Here is a 15,547-nt window from a genome sequence, read left to right on the forward strand (position 1 = left end):
GCGTAGTGTACGTTTAAAAGTAATCGCGTATCGCACTGCTACTATAAAAATCCGAGTCTGTAGTGTCAGTCGTGAACTGCTCGTCGCGTAATGCGGTTGTCCCGGTAGTGTACGTTAAAAAGAAATCGCGTAGCGCACTGCTATTTTAAAAATCCAAGTCTCGAAGTGTCAGTTGTGAAGTGCTCGTCGCGTAGTGCGGTTCTCCCGCATAGTGTACGTTTAAAAGAAATCGCATACCGCACTGCTGATTTAAAAATCAGAATCGGTAATGACAGTCGTGAACTGCTCGTCGCGTAGTGCGGTTCTCCCGGTAGTGTACGTTAAAAAGAAATCGCGTAGCGCACAGCTTATTTAAAAATCAGGATCTGTAGTGACAGTCGTGAAGTGCTCGTCGCGTAGTGCGGTTGTCCCGCATAGTGTACGTTTAAAAGAAATCGCGTAGCGCACTGCTTATTTAAAAATCAGAATCTGTAGTGACAGTCGTGAAGTGCTCGTCGCGTAGTGCGGTTCTCCCGCGTAGTGTACGTTTAAAAGAAATCGCGTATCGCACTGCTACTATAAAAATCCGAGTCTGTAGTGTCAGTCGTGAACAGCTCGTCGCGTAATGCGGTTGTCCCGGTAGTGTACGTTAAAAAGAAATCGCGTAGCGCACTGCTATTTTAAAAATCCAAGTCTCAAAGTGTCAGTTGTGAAGTGCTCGACGCGTAGTGCGGTTCTCTCGCGTAGTGTACGTTTAAAAGAAATCGCGTATCGCACTGCTACTATAAAAATCCGAGTCTGTAGTGTCAGTCGTGAACAGCTCGTCGCGTAATGCGGTTGTCCCGGTAGTGTACGTTAAAAAGAAATCACGTAGCGCACTGCTATTTTAAAAATCCAAGTCTCGAAGTGTCAGTTGTGAAGTGCTCGTCGCGTAGTGCGGTTCTCCCGCATAGTGTACGTTTAAAAGAAATCGCGTACCGCACTGCTGATTTAAAAATCAGAATCTGTAGTGACAGTCGTGAACTGCTCGTCGCGTAGTGCGGTTCTCCCGGTAGTGTACGTTAAAAAGAAATCGCGTCGCGTAGTGCCTTTTGAATAATCCGAGTCTTGTAGTGTCAGTCGTGAAGTGCTCGTCGCGTAGTGCGGTTATCCCGCCTAGTGCATGTTAAAGACAAATCGCGTCGCGCAGTGCAGTTTGAAAAATCCGAGTCTTTTAGTGTCAGTCGTGAAGTGCTCGTCGCGTAGTGCGGTTCTCCCGCATAGTGTACGTTAAAAAGAAATCGCGTCGCGTAGTGCCTTTTGAATAATTCGAGTCTCATAGTGTCAGTCGTGAAGTGCTCGTCGCGTAGTGCGGTTGTCCCGCGTAGTGTACGTTTAAAAGAAATCGCGTAGCGCACTGCTTATTTAAAAATCAGAATCTGTAGTGACAGTCGTGAAGTGCTCGTCGCGTAGTGCGGTTCTCCCGCGTAGTGTACGTTTAAAAGAAATCGCGTATCGCACTGCTACTATAAAAATCCGAGTCTGTAGTGACAGTCGTGATCTGCTCGTCGCGTAGTGCGGTTTTCCCGGTAGTGTACGTTAAAAAGAAATCGCGTCGCGTAGTGCCTTTTGAATAATCCGAGTCTCATAGTGTCAGTCGTGAAGTGCTCGTCGCGTAGTGCGGTTGTCCCGCCTAGTGCACTTTAAAGACAAATCGCGTCGCGCAGTGCAGTTTGAAAAATCCGAGTCTTTTAGTGTCAGTCGTGAAGTGCTCGTCGCGTAGTGCGGTTATCCCGCCTAGTGCATGTTAAAGACAAATCGCGTCGCGCAGTGCAGTTTGAAAAATCCGAGTCTTTTAGTGTCAGTCGTGAAGTGCTCGTCGCGTAGTGCGGTTCTCCCGCATAGTGTACGTTTAAAAGAAATCGCGTACCGCACTGCTGATTTAAAAATCAGAATCTGTAGTGACAGTCGTGAACTGCTCGTCGCGTAGTGCGGTTCTCCCGGTAGTGTACGTTAAAAAGAAATCGCGTCGCGTAGTGCCTTTTGAATAATTCGAGTCTCATAGTTTCAGTCGTGAAGTGCTCGTCGCGTAGTGCGGTTGTCCCGCGTAGTGTACGTTTAAAAGAAATCGCGTAGCCCACTGCTTATTTAAAAATCAGAATCTGTAGTGACAGTCGTGAAGTGCTCGTCGCGTAGTGCGGTTCTCCCGCGTAGTGTACGTTTAAAAGTAATCGCGTATCGCACTGCTACTATAAAAATCCGAGTCTGTAGTGTCAGTCGTGAACTGCTCGTCGCGTAATGCGGTTGTCCCGGTAGTGTACGTTAAAAAGAAATCGCGTAGCGCACTGCTATTTTAAAAATCCAAGTCTCGAAGTGTCAGTTGTGAAGTGCTCGTCGCGTAGTGCGGTTCTCTCGCGTAGTGTTCGTTAAAAAGAAATCGCGTAGCGCACTGCTAATTTAAGAATCCGAGTCTGTATTGTCAGTCGTGAAGTGCTCGTCGCGTAGTGCGGCTATCGCGAGAAGTACCTTAAAAAGAATTCGCGCAGTGCCGTTTAAAAATTATTTTTTCGCGAGTGCATAACGTCAGCGTCCTCATCTCCATTGTCATCATAAACGCCATTATCATCGCCATCAACATCGCCATTCCCATCTTCGGTATTATCGCAGAATATGTATGAATTATGGCTGGGAATTCGCTGAATGAGTGAGTCCCACGGGTAAAACCGTGGAAATTTTTTTTATTAACTAAAGAATGACCAAAAACCTATCAGTAGGTTACAGTTGGCCATTCTTCGGTTAAAATCATTTCTTGTTTTGTTTTTAATGTTTTTCAGATCCTCCGTATCGTCTATTTCTATTTTGCGCGTATTTTCTGTTTTTCATTAGGTTTAGATTGGCGTTATATGTAGGCTCTTTAGCTTTGTGAATTAGATAGTCATTATAGTTTTCGGGATTAGGTAGGGTATCATTTTCAGGTTTCTTAATTCCTTTTAAAATAAAGGGAATCACCTCAACTTCATTTTCCACGGAGATTCTATCTTCCCACATGTCCAGTTCAACTAATAAAAGCACATCTCAATTGAATTAACGTTCACACTCTCGAGAGAAAGATGCATCTCAATTAATAACTAGAATCAAATACCATTTTCCCTTTTTTTTATAATCGTATGTTTTTGGTAGAATCTTCGTATTAAATACCATTTTTGCCAGTTCTTGAAATTCCAAATTATAAAATGAAATATGGAAATATTTTTTTTGAAAAACCTTCCATATTTCAGGTTAAATACTCGTTTTTTCAAATTTTATTAACATTTCTTATTTTCAGGTGGAGTGGAAGAGGACTATTCCTAGTGGCAAAACTGTCCAATATCGATATATATTCGATATGGAATTCATACCAACCCTGTACCCTTTTCTCCATCAGTTGGAGAAAGACAAACCATTATTTGGAGTCAAACCGTCATCAGAGGAGGACGTACTGACAAATATCCTAATTATTTTTCTACTTTTCATACTTGCTTAATTTTTTTAAGTTTTAAGAGGGACAAGTATAGGACAAGGCTGTCAACGAGTAAGGCTTAATTACCTGTCCGTTTACTTAAGTCCACATTTATTTAAATAATTTCAATGATAGGCAAATTTACTTTTATTACTTTCATTCATTGTTAATTCAAGTACAGGTGTTTATTGAGGAATGGACTCTCGAGTGTCAACTGGCTCGGGCTGATCCTCCTTCAGCGACTATCAACCCTTACTTACTTTGTCCTTGTGGACTCTCGACGTTGGCTCATTAAGTTCACCTAATAGGGGTCCATTTTTATTGATGTGTAAATCGTTTCCTCGACGTAGTAGTTCTTCGTGTGACAACTCGGATCCACACCAAGGGACAAAGAAAGTAAGGGTAATTAGTCACTGAGGAGAGTATCAGTCATGATCTGGTTGACCTTTGTGTGAATTAACATTCACGCTCGAGAGGAGGAAGCTTTTCAATTAACCGCTGGAAAGAAGTAACAATTTCGTTAGCTTCTGTTTTCATTCACTTTTTGTAGCATGCTTTATTAATTTATATCTTTGTCTGTCTTTGAAATTCCTAATTAGAATCTGAAATGTGGAAATATTTTCCTTCAAAATCCTTCCACATTTCGGGTTGAATTCTCGTTTTTTTCCAAATTTATTCTAATTTTTTTGTTTGTTTCAGGTCGAGCGCTAGAGGACCATGGATAGTGACCCCGTATTCAATAACGATATAAACCCTATAACGAATCGACAACTTTCATGCGGTCATTTCCACCCTGGGTTGGAGTGAGTCAAACCATCATTCGGAATCGAGCCGTCGTTGGAGGAAGACGTTCAGGCAAATACATTCTTTTCTTATTTCTCATAATTGTTTAATTTATTTTATGTTTTAGGAAGGACGCTTATAGGATAAGGCTACCAAGGAGTTGGAAGTAAACACTCTCCGTTTACTTAAGTCCACATTTATTTAAATAATTTCAAGGATAGGCAAATTTACTTTTATTACTTTCATTCATTGTTAATTCAAGTACAGGTGTTTATTGAGAAGTGGACTCTCGAGTGTCAACTGGCTCGGGCTGATCCTCCTTCAGTGACTATCAACCCTTACTTACTTTGTCCTTGTGGACTCTCGACGTTGGCTCATTAAGTTCACCTAATAGGGGTCCATCTTTATTGATGTGTAAATCGTTTCCTCGACGTAGTAGTTCTTCGTGTGACAACTCGGATCCACACCAAGGGACAAAGAATGTAAGGGTAATTAGTCACTGAGGAGAGTATCAGTCATGATCTGGTTGACCTTTGTGTGAATTAACATTCACGCTCGAGAGGAGGAAGCTTTTCAATTAACAGCTAGAAAGAAGTAACAATTTAGTTAGTTTCTCTATTCATTCACTTTTTGTAGCATGCTTTATTAATTTATATCTTTGTCTGTCTTTGAAATTCCTAATTAGAATCTGAAATGTGGAAGTATTTTCTTTGAAAATCCTTCCACATTTCGGGTTGAATACTCGTTTTTTCAAGTATATTTTTGTTTTCTCTCTGTTTCAGTTGGATCGGGAGAGGACCATGGGTAGTGACCACATTGTCGATTGTCGGCATAAATCCAACACGAACCGACACCAATCATGCGCCATTGCCACCCTGGGTTGGAGTGAGTCAAACCATCATTCGGAATCGAGCCGTCGTTGGAGGAAGACGTACAGGCAAATACATTCTTTTCTTATTTCTCATAATTGTTTAATTTATTTTATGTTTTAGGAAGGACGCTTATAGGATAAGGCTACCAAGGAGTAGGAAGTAAACACTCTCCGTTTACTTAAGTCCACATTTATTTAAATAATTTCAAGGATAGGCAAATTTACTTTTATTACTTTCATTCATTGTTAATTCAAGTACAGGTGTTTATTGAGAAGTGGACTCTCGAGTGTCAACTGGCTCGGGCTGATCCTCCTTCAGCGACTATCAACCCTTACTTACTTTGTCCTTGTGGACTCTCGACGTTGGCTCATTAAGTTCACCTAATAGGGGTCCATCTTTATTGATGTGTAAATCGTTTCCTCGACGTAGTAGTTCTTCGTGTGACAACTCGGATCCACACCAAGGGACAAAGAATGTAAGGGTAATTAGTCACTGAGGAGAGTATCAGTCATGATCTGGTTGACCTTTGTGTGAATTAACATTCACGCTCGAGAGGAGGAAGCTTTTCAATTAACAGCTAGAAAGAAGTAACAATTTAGTTAGTTTCTCTATTCATTCACTTTTTGTAGCATGCTTTATTAATTTATATCTTTGTCTGTCTTTGAAATTCCTAATTAGAATCTGAAATGTGGAAGTATTTTCTTTGAAAATCCTTCCACATTTCGGGTTGAATACTCGTTTTTTCAAGTATATTTTTGTTTTCTCTCTGTTTCAGTTGGATCGGGAGAGGACCATGGGTAGTGACCACATTGTCGATTGTCGGCATAAATCCAACACGAACCGACACCAATCATGCGCCATTGCCACCCTGGGTTGGAGTGAGTCAAACCATCATTCGAAATCGAGCCGTCGTTGGAGGAAGACGTTCAGGCAAATACATTCTTTTCTTATTTCTCATAATTGTTTAATTTATTTTATGTTTTAGGAAGGACGCTTATAGGATAAGGCTACCAAGGAGTTGGAAGTAAACACTCTCCGTTTACTTAAGTCCACATTTATTTAAATAATTTCAAGGATAGGCAAATTTACTTTTATTACTTTCATTCATTGTTAATTCAAGTACAGGTGTTTATTGAGAAGTGGACTCTCGAGTGTCAACTGGCTCGGGCTGATCCTCCTTCAGCGACTATCAACCCTTACTTACTTTGTCCTTGTGGACTCTCGACGTTGGCTCATTAAGTTCACCTAATAGGGGTCCATCTTTATTGATGTGTAAATCGTTTCCTCGACGTAGTAGTTCTTCGTGTGACAACTCGGATCCACACCAAGGGACAAAGAATGTAAGGGTAATTAGTCACTGAGGAGAGTATCAGTCATGATCTGGTTGACCTTTGTGTGAATTAACATTCACGCTCGAGAGGAGGAAGCTTTTCAATTAACAGCTAGAAAGATGTAACAATTTAGTTAGTTTCTCTATTCATTCACTTTTTGTAGCATGCTTTATTAATTTATATCTTTGTCTGTCTTTGAAATTCCTAATTAGAATCTGAAATGTGGAAGTATTTTCTTTGAAAATCCTTCCACATTTCGGGTTGAATACTCGTTTTTTCAAGTATATTTTTGTTTTCTCTCTGTTTCAGTTGGATCGGGAGAGGACCATGGGTAGTGACCACATTGTCGATTGTCGGCATAAATCCAACACGAACCGACACCAATCATGCGCCATTGCCACCCTGGGTTGGAGTGAGTCAAACCATCATTCGGAATCGAGCCGTCGTTGGAGGAAGACGTACAGGCAAATACATTCTTTTCTTATTTCTCATAATTGTTTAATTTATTTTATGTTTTAGGAAGGACGCTTATAGGATAAGGCTACCAAGGAGTAGGAAGTAAACACTCTCCGTTTACTTAAGTCCACATTTATTTAAATAATTTCAAGGATAGGCAAATTTACTTTTATTACTTTCATTCATTGTTAATTCAAGTACAGGTGTTTATTGAGAAGTGGACTCTCGAGTGTCAACTGGCTCGGGCTGATCCTCCTTCAACGACTATCAACCCTTACTTACTTTGTCCTTGTGGACTCTCGACGTTGGCTCATTAAGTTCACCTAATAGGGGTCCATCTTTATTGATGTGTAAATCGTTTCCTCGACGTAGTAGTTCTTCGTGTGACAACTCGGATCCACACCAAGGGACAAAGAATGTAAGGGTAATTAGTCACTGAGGAGAGTATCAGTCATGATCTGGTTGACCTTTGTGTGAATTAACATTCACGCTCGAGAGGAGGAAGCTTTTCAATTAACAGCTAGAAAGATGTAACAATTTAGTTAGTTTCTCTATTCATTCACTTTTTGTAGCATGCTTTATTAATTTATATCTTTGTCTGTCTTTGAAATTCCTAATTAGAATCTGAAATGTGGAAGTATTTTCTTTGAAAATCCTTCCACATTTCGGGTTGAATACTCGTTTTTTCAAGTATATTTTTGTTTTCTCTCTGTTTCAGTTGGATCGGGAGAGGACCATGGGTAGTGACCACATTGTCGATTGTCGGCATAAATCCAACACGAACCGACACCAATCATGCGCCATTGCCACCCTGGGTTGGAGTGAGTCAAACCATCATTCGGAATCGAGCCGTCGTTGGAGGAAGACGTACAGGCAAATACATTCTTTTCTTATTTCTCATAATTGTTTAATTTATTTTATGTTTTAGGAAGGACGCTTATAGGATAAGGCTACCAAGGAGTAGGAAGTAAACACTCTCCGTTTACTTAAGTCCACATTTATTTAAATAATTTCAAGGATAGGCAAATTTACTTTTATTACTTTCATTCATTGTTAATTCAAGTACAGGTGTTTATTGAGAAGTGGACTCTCGAGTGTCAACTGGCTCGGGCTGATCCTCCTTCAGCGACTATCAACCCTTACTTACTTTGTCCTTGTGGACTCTCGACGTTGGCTCATTAAGTTCACCTAATAGGGGTCCATCTTTATTGATGTGTAAATCGTTTCCTCGACGTAGTAGTTCTTCGTGTGACAACTCGGATCCACACCAAGGGACAAAGAATGTAAGGGTAATTAGTCACTGAGGAGAGTATCAGTCATGATCTGGTTGACCTTTGTGTGAATTAACATTCACGCTCGAGAGGAGGAAGCTTTTCAATTAACAGCTAGAAAGAAGTAACAATTTAGTTAGTTTCTCTATTCATTCACTTTTTGTAGCATGCTTTATTAATTTATATCTTTGTCTGTCTTTGAAATTCCTAATTAGAATCTGAAATGTGGAAGTATTTTCTTTGAAAATCCTTCCACATTTCGGGTTGAATACTCGTTTTTTCAAGTATATTTTTGTTTTCTCTCTGTTTCAGTTGGATCGGGAGAGGACCATGGGTAGTGACCACATTGTCGATTGTCGGCATAAATCCAACACGAACCGACACCTTTCATGCGGTCATTTCCACCTTGGGTTGGAGTGAGTCAAACCATCATTCGGAATCGAGCCGTCGTTGGAGGAAGACGTACAGGCAAATACATTCTTTTCTTATTTCTCATAATTGTTTAATTTATTTTATGTTTTAGGAAGGACGCTTATAGGATAAGGCTACCAAGGAGTTGGAAGTAAACACTCTCCGTTTACTTAAGTCCACATTTATTTAAATAATTTCAAGGATAGGCAAATTTACTTTTATTACTTTCATTCATTGTTAATTCAAGTACAGGTGTTTATTGAGAAGTGGACTCTCGAGTGTCAACTGGCTCGGGCTGATCCTCCTTCAACGACTATCAACCCTTACTTACTTTGTCCTTGTGGACTCTCGACGTTGGCTCATTAAGTTCACCTAATAGGGGTCCATCTTTATTGATGTGTAAATCGTTTCCTCGACGTAGTAGTTCTTCGTGTGACAACTCGGATCCACACCAAGGGACAAAGAATGTAAGGGTAATTAGTCACTGAGGAGAGTATCAGTCATGATCTGGTTGACCTTTGTGTGAATTAACATTCACGCTCGAGAGGAGGAAGCTTTTCAATTAACCGCTGGAAAGAAGTAACAATTTCGTTAGTTTCTCTATTCATTCACTTTTTGTAGCATGCTTTATTAATTTATATCTTTGTCTGTCTTTGAAATTCCTAATTAGAATCTGAAATGTGGAAGTATTTTCTTTGAAAATCCTTCCACATTTCGGGTTGAATACTCGTTTTTTCAAGTATATTTTTGTTTTCTTTTTGTTTCAGGTGAGGCGGCGCCGCCTCCCTCCCCGACGGTGTGCCACCTTGTCGTGGTGGGGGGGCTCACTTCTACAAGATCCCTTCCGATTAGTAAATGATTCGAATTAATTTTCTGATCTTTGGGAATCTTGTAGAAGTGCCAAGAGCACACCACACCTTAACGGGAATCCGTATACCGACATTACAGGTCGAAAACTATTTCGCATGCAGCGTCGTCATTTGTTGACGGATTGTAAAGTTATTACAGGCTTTTGGAAATGCCAGAAGCTTATCTACTAAGTTACGTTAGGAAAATTAACAAAAAATGAAAAAAAATTTTTGTTTAAATAAATATATTAACATTATTGAGAAACAACAATTAAATCGCAAAATTTTCCAACGTACTTTACTAGATAATGTTCATACGTTTCCAAAAAGTCCACAAAAATGCAAATCTGTCAAGAAATGACGATGCTGCATGCAAAATAAATAATGGAAGAATTTCGTGTTCGGGAAGTCGCCAACACGAAATTCTTCCATTATTTATTTTGCATGCAGCATCGTCATTTCTTGACAGATTTGCATTTTTGTGGACTTTTTGGAAACGTATGAACATTATCTAGTAAAGTACGTTGGGGGATTTTGCGATTTAATTGTTGTTTCTCAATAATGTTAATATATTTATTTAAACAAAAATTTTTTTTTATTTTTTTTTAATTTTCCTAACGTAACTTAGTAGATAAGCTTCTGGCATTTCCAAAAACCTGTAATAACTTTACAATCCGTCAACAAATGACGACGTTGCATGCGAAATAGTTTTCGCTATATGTATGTAATGTCGGTATACGGATTCCCGTTAATTATACTATAGTTTTCTTTCCCGGGTTGAATTATATTATTTAATTCATTACTACACTATCTGATGCCTGAGCTACATATGATTTAATTTCCCATTGTGTATATACGAGATAAGCGAGGATGAGTTATACATAGGCGCGCGTATTAGCACTACATAGTAAGAGCGCTGGTGTCTTTTTAAAGCAGTTCCTAAATGCATCGAAACATTAGAAAAAGCCATACCTGGCATTGGTTGTATGTACTACATACCTATCCTATGTATACTCCAAAATCCACTTACTGTATGTACTACAACGTCTGAGCGTAGTACTATTTGGTAATATTCAAGATGGCGGACTTGGCCACCTTGCCGCAATATCAAATTCGATTACTTACCAAACAGCAACAGTAAGTAATTTAATTATCCTTTAATATTTAGCAAAAGGTCATTTTACTTTATTATCATAAAATTGTATAAAACTCAATTTTTATTTTTTTCTAAAAATTGTACTATAATTTTAGATATGCTGTCCCAGATTATCCATTATCAGTACATGCTTCCATTACAATTAATGAACTAAATACTCTTGTAAATGAACTTTTAAAAGGTAAACAAAGTTTTATAAAATTACTAATAATTAAATTACATATACTAAATCAATTTTTATCACTACTCTTGTTTCATTACAGAATCAAATAGTCGGACTAAACAAATAGAATTTGATTTCTTGGTCTGCTCACAATTTTTACATACAACACTATTAGAGCATGTAACAGAAAGGGGGCTGTCAACCGAAGATGTTATCAATATTGAATATATTGAGAAACATCCACCACCTGAGCCTCAAGATTGTCTCATTCATGACGACTGGGTCTCTGCAGTAGCTGTGTGCAAAAAATGGTAAATATCCTATAATTATATTTTCAAACTATTTACCAATCCCTGTGTAGGTTTAACCAAAATATTAATATAGGATATTAACTGGCTGTTATGACAATACATTACATATCTGGACAATAAAAGGTAAACATCATTTAGTAATTCCTGGCCATACCTCTCCTGTTAAAGCAGTGGCTTGGGTATCATTAGGAGACCAAACTGGTACATTTGTGAGGTAATGTTATGTATACTAGGAATTAAATATTTTAAAGTTAATATTAAAACATCCTAACACAAGATTCTTGTTTTACTTATAATAGTGCATCTCAAGACCAAACTGCAATAATTTGGGATTGGAATATTACAAATAATTCTGTAGATTGTATTCATATTTGTAAAGGTCATGAAAGAGGCTTAGAAACAGTAGGTGTAAATTATGATAAAACTTTAATGGCAACAGGCGCATGGGACACAATGCTAAAAATTTGGTCAACATGTATGTAGAAGTAATATATATTTTACAAGCAGAGTTGTTTAATATTTATAAGCTTACTTTACTTATACCAATAATTTAGCTGTTCAAGATGGAAATGAAGATGGTGAATCTGCTCCAAAAAGATTGAAATTAGATCATGGAAAAACAAGGGTAATTTTAATTAATGTATTATTTCTTCTTCTTTAATATTTTATTAAAGGATAATGGTTGTTTCAGACTCCCAATAGGACAATGAAAGGGCACAAAGAAGCAATAAGCGGTTTAGTTTGGTCAGATAAAAATGAAATAATAACATCATCGTGGGATCACACCTTAAAAGTGTGGGATTCAGAAATAGGTGGAATCAAACATGAAATTCAAGGCAACAAAAGTTTCTTTGATGTTGATTATTCTTTGTTATCACGTTCAGTTATAACAGCATCAGCTGATAAACATATAAGGTTATATGATCCACGGTCTGCAGGTTAATAACTTTGGCTAAATCACTTGCAATATTTAATATTTTCATTAGATTTTATTCACACATTTGTATATATTTTTGTAGAAGGAGCACTTGTTAAATCTATTTTCACTTCTCATACTCAGTGGGTGCAAACAGTTCGCTGGTCGACTGAGGATGAGCATCTATTTATATCAGGAGCATATGATAACACCACAAAATTATGGGATACAAGAAGGTATTTATCAACTGCTGGTCTGTACTATTAATATAGTTATAAAAGAGCAAAATTTATTAATTATAAAATTTATTTGCAGTCCAAATGCTCCTCTTTTTGATCTATCTGGGCACGAAGATAAAGTTTTATGTTGTAATTGGTCAAATCCTATGCTAATAGTCTCTGGAGGTGCAGATAATACTGTAAGGATATTTAAATCAAAGAAAATTGACCATATCTCATAATTAACGCTATTAAAAAATTTTAAATACTGAGAAAAACCAGAAATGTTTTATGTACAGCTATCTTTTGTAAACTATTGCCTTTATAATAAACAGTGTTATAAATGTCAATTTTTATACAAATTTATATTGTATAAGTTTAATAACATTTATTATAACGTGGTTCGTCGTAATCTATAGACTAAAATTAACTGACATATATAATAAATTAAAGACAGTATTGTGTGTACTTGTACACAAATCAAAAAAATTGTAATATAACTCTGAGAGAAATTATTTATAATTTCCTAAATAGAGAAAATATTACTAAAAGAAAAATTAAATACCTGAAAGATTATGATTATTCAGCATTAGTTAATTTTATCAAATTTATTAATTGCAAATTAGTTGAATTACCTGTGAATTATGACGTATCAGATATTATTTCCCTCGTAGATACCTTAATAAGGTTCTACTATAGCATACAAACCTTACCTATATTACTCATATTCACCTCTCTCTCCCCCCACACTTTCCATTTTAATTATTAACAAATCAATTATTGATTTAATTATTTTTATGAAAAAATTTGTGTTAGAGGGTATTGCTGGATGAAATTGTTAAACATTTCCTTGTGTTATTGTGAAATTTGGCAATCACTTAAGAGACTAAAATAAAACAACGTATTTACCGCTAATTGAATCGTCAATACCATTATTTTTATAAGAATTTCGATTTTTCTTTATTTCAAATAAATAAAAATCACTGAAAACAGTACAAATTTGCACCATAATAATTATTATGAGAAGACTTCTATTATCGTCGTATTATACATGACGTATTTTACTTGTCTCAATCATGCATTTCGCTTGAAATGGTTTTTAGTAACAAATGTACAGAGGTAAACGCTGCATCTTTTACACGCTATGCTAGGATAATGTAGGGGATCTATCCTATCATTATTAAATGCAAAAAACCATTTTACTCTCAGTCTACACCGGACCCACCATATACATACAGATAGTTTTTACTATATATGTGTATATATATATTTCTCTCTCTCTCTCTCTCTCTCTTCTCTCTCAAAGCTTGTAATAACTAAAAAAAAAAGTTTAGTTATTCTCTCAATGTTCGACATTGTAAAAGTCATCAAAAAATGTGAACATTTATTTCTCTTTTTAAACCCTATATATTTGAAAAGGCATTTATGGATAGATATATCGGAGTCTTAACCAGTGTTGCTGTAAGTGAAAATTTGCTTCTGTGAATGATCACGAGGACTTATCGGCAGACTGATTGTTTATATAGAATAATATATTATTCAAACTTGAATTTTCATTGCAGCAACTTTGGCTATGTTTTATGCTTCTTATACAAGGCTTTTGAATTAGTGAGGTCGTACACAAAGATGGATTCGATTGACTTGTAGCAAATACGAAAATTTTACAGGGAATAGTAGAATTGTTTACTGGCATAAAATTGCTGTCTGTACTGAGTAAAAGTGTATGATTAGACTCGTGTATTGAATTTGAAAATTATATATACATATGTATATAGAGAATGCAATTAAAATGAAAGGATTGTTTGAAATTTGGGGATTCATCTCTGAACGATTAATTAAGATGGTTTGTTCTTTGTTACAGCTGCGGTATTGCAATATCGCAACAAGTTAGAATAAGAAAGCATGCAAAAGTAGTCGGTGAAAACAGTAAGAAAGAGAAAATATTTGCAAGAAAATAAGTGTAATATTCACGTTCCAAGACAGGAAGTTTTATAGGAGCGATAAATTTATATGAATTGAAAGTAAAGATTTCAGGATTTTTGGTTACGAAGTATTCTTGAAAAGGTACGAGAATCTCACATATAGTCTAAATAACGCAGTTCTTGCTGATACGGTTTCCTGCCTTATCAGGGCAGAATTCACCGCACGTTATGTGATGTTACAAAAATATAAATTCTGAATGTAATAGATTTTGAGCTTAACGAATTTCATGAAAATTTGCAGCTATTTGATCTTTCTATATACTTTTTCCGAACAAGTAGTAAAAAATACGCGTAAGCTGAGACGCATCGATTTCTGCTCTTAAGATTAAAGATCGAGATACCCTATTGGTTAAATCACCTCGATGATCAATTTTTGAGTAAAAAAATTAATGCGGATCGGTGTATAAAAGTTTTTAAATATTATATATAATTTATAAGAACGATTCAAGCAATGCATTCACGAGGATCTAAATTTTCTTTGTGAATTGGAGCTTTTTGCTAATGTACTGAAAAGCAGTGATGAGTGAATCGTATTAATATTATCGAAGGGTATGACCCTTGTTCCCGTTTACATCGATGACCTTTATTTCAACTTATTGCAACAGTGCAGCGTTTGAAAGAACAGACCAGGGGAGAATTAACATTAACGACCCTTATGTAGCTTCAGTTTGAAAAGCAGGAAGGGTGAAGAAAAGAATGAGTAAATTTTACGAGTAAATCCCCAAAACAGATCGTTTATTGATCAAAAATAAGGGTCGATAATAATTAGAAATTTGATTTTTGTTGTTGTTGTTAAATATACCAAACCATATTCGCGTAAATAGCTTTAAGACTGATCAGTGCACACCCTGGTACAGAGAATAGACAGAGTAGCAGAGAGTGTGCACTCGCAATAATGTGCAATTTTACAGTAACGGTGTATCTGCAGTCTTGTGTCGTGTAATAGGCAGATGGTTTAAAGTATTACGCTTTGCATATACCTACACAACACGCTTCCATCTCTCTCTCTCTCTCTCTCTCTCTCTCTATCACACACACACTAGCACTAATCTCCTCTCATTCATTCTTACTCCATCCAATATTACTGTCTGTCTCTCTATCTCTCTCTGCGCGATTCATTTTTTGTAATCTTTTTTTATAAGACTCTATCTAACCCCCCTACATTATCTCACACAAAGACTAGCGTTTTTAAACGATCCAAAATAAACTAAGGGCACTTTTAGTGGCTTATGCCCTGTTCTTATTTCAAGTTTCATGAAAAATCTAATTCTGACCATTGTTAAACTTTGTTTTATTACAGCACCTATCGACTTCTAGGATTTCCTATATCTTAACTATGACACACTTGTCTTATTCTAAGGTTCATTACAAG

At 36.8% G+C, this 15,547-nt stretch overlaps 1 protein-coding gene across 1 annotated transcript; it reads left to right on the plus strand.

The window, feature by feature from the left end:
- Nucleotides 1-10,426: 10,426 nt before the first annotated feature.
- On the plus strand, nucleotides 10,427-15,240 carry LOC136780629 (ribosome biogenesis protein WDR12 homolog). Its single transcript, XM_066739133.1, has 9 exons — nucleotides 10,427-10,566; nucleotides 10,681-10,766; nucleotides 10,849-11,059; nucleotides 11,133-11,273; nucleotides 11,359-11,534; nucleotides 11,614-11,684; nucleotides 11,751-11,997; nucleotides 12,079-12,211; nucleotides 12,291-15,240. Exons 1-9 carry the CDS (start codon nucleotides 10,508-10,510, stop codon nucleotides 12,433-12,435), a joined length of 1,269 nt encoding a protein of 422 aa, XP_066595230.1. The 5' UTR covers nucleotides 10,427-10,507; the 3' UTR covers nucleotides 12,436-15,240.
- The last annotated feature ends 307 nt before the right edge of the window (nucleotides 15,241-15,547 follow it).

This window comes from Prorops nasuta, unplaced genomic scaffold (genome assembly GCF_024137725.1).
Source record: "Prorops nasuta isolate Cenicafe-Biocafe unplaced genomic scaffold, Cenicafe_Pnas_1.2 PNAS00019, whole genome shotgun sequence".
NCBI lineage: Eukaryota > Metazoa > Arthropoda > Insecta > Hymenoptera > Bethylidae > Prorops > Prorops nasuta.

Excerpts from the sequence above, each read along its gene's own strand:
- LOC136780629 (XM_066739133.1), top strand. The coding sequence starts at position 10,508 with ATGGCGGACTTGGCCACCTTGCCGCAATATCAAATTCGATTACTTACC. Across the intron at positions 11,535-11,613 it reads GCTAAAAATTTGGTCAACAT|CTGTTCAAGATGGAAATGAA; the intron begins GTATGTAGAAGT and ends CCAATAATTTAG. Across the intron at positions 11,685-11,750 it reads TAGATCATGGAAAAACAAGG|ACTCCCAATAGGACAATGAA; the intron begins GTAATTTTAATT and ends TGGTTGTTTCAG.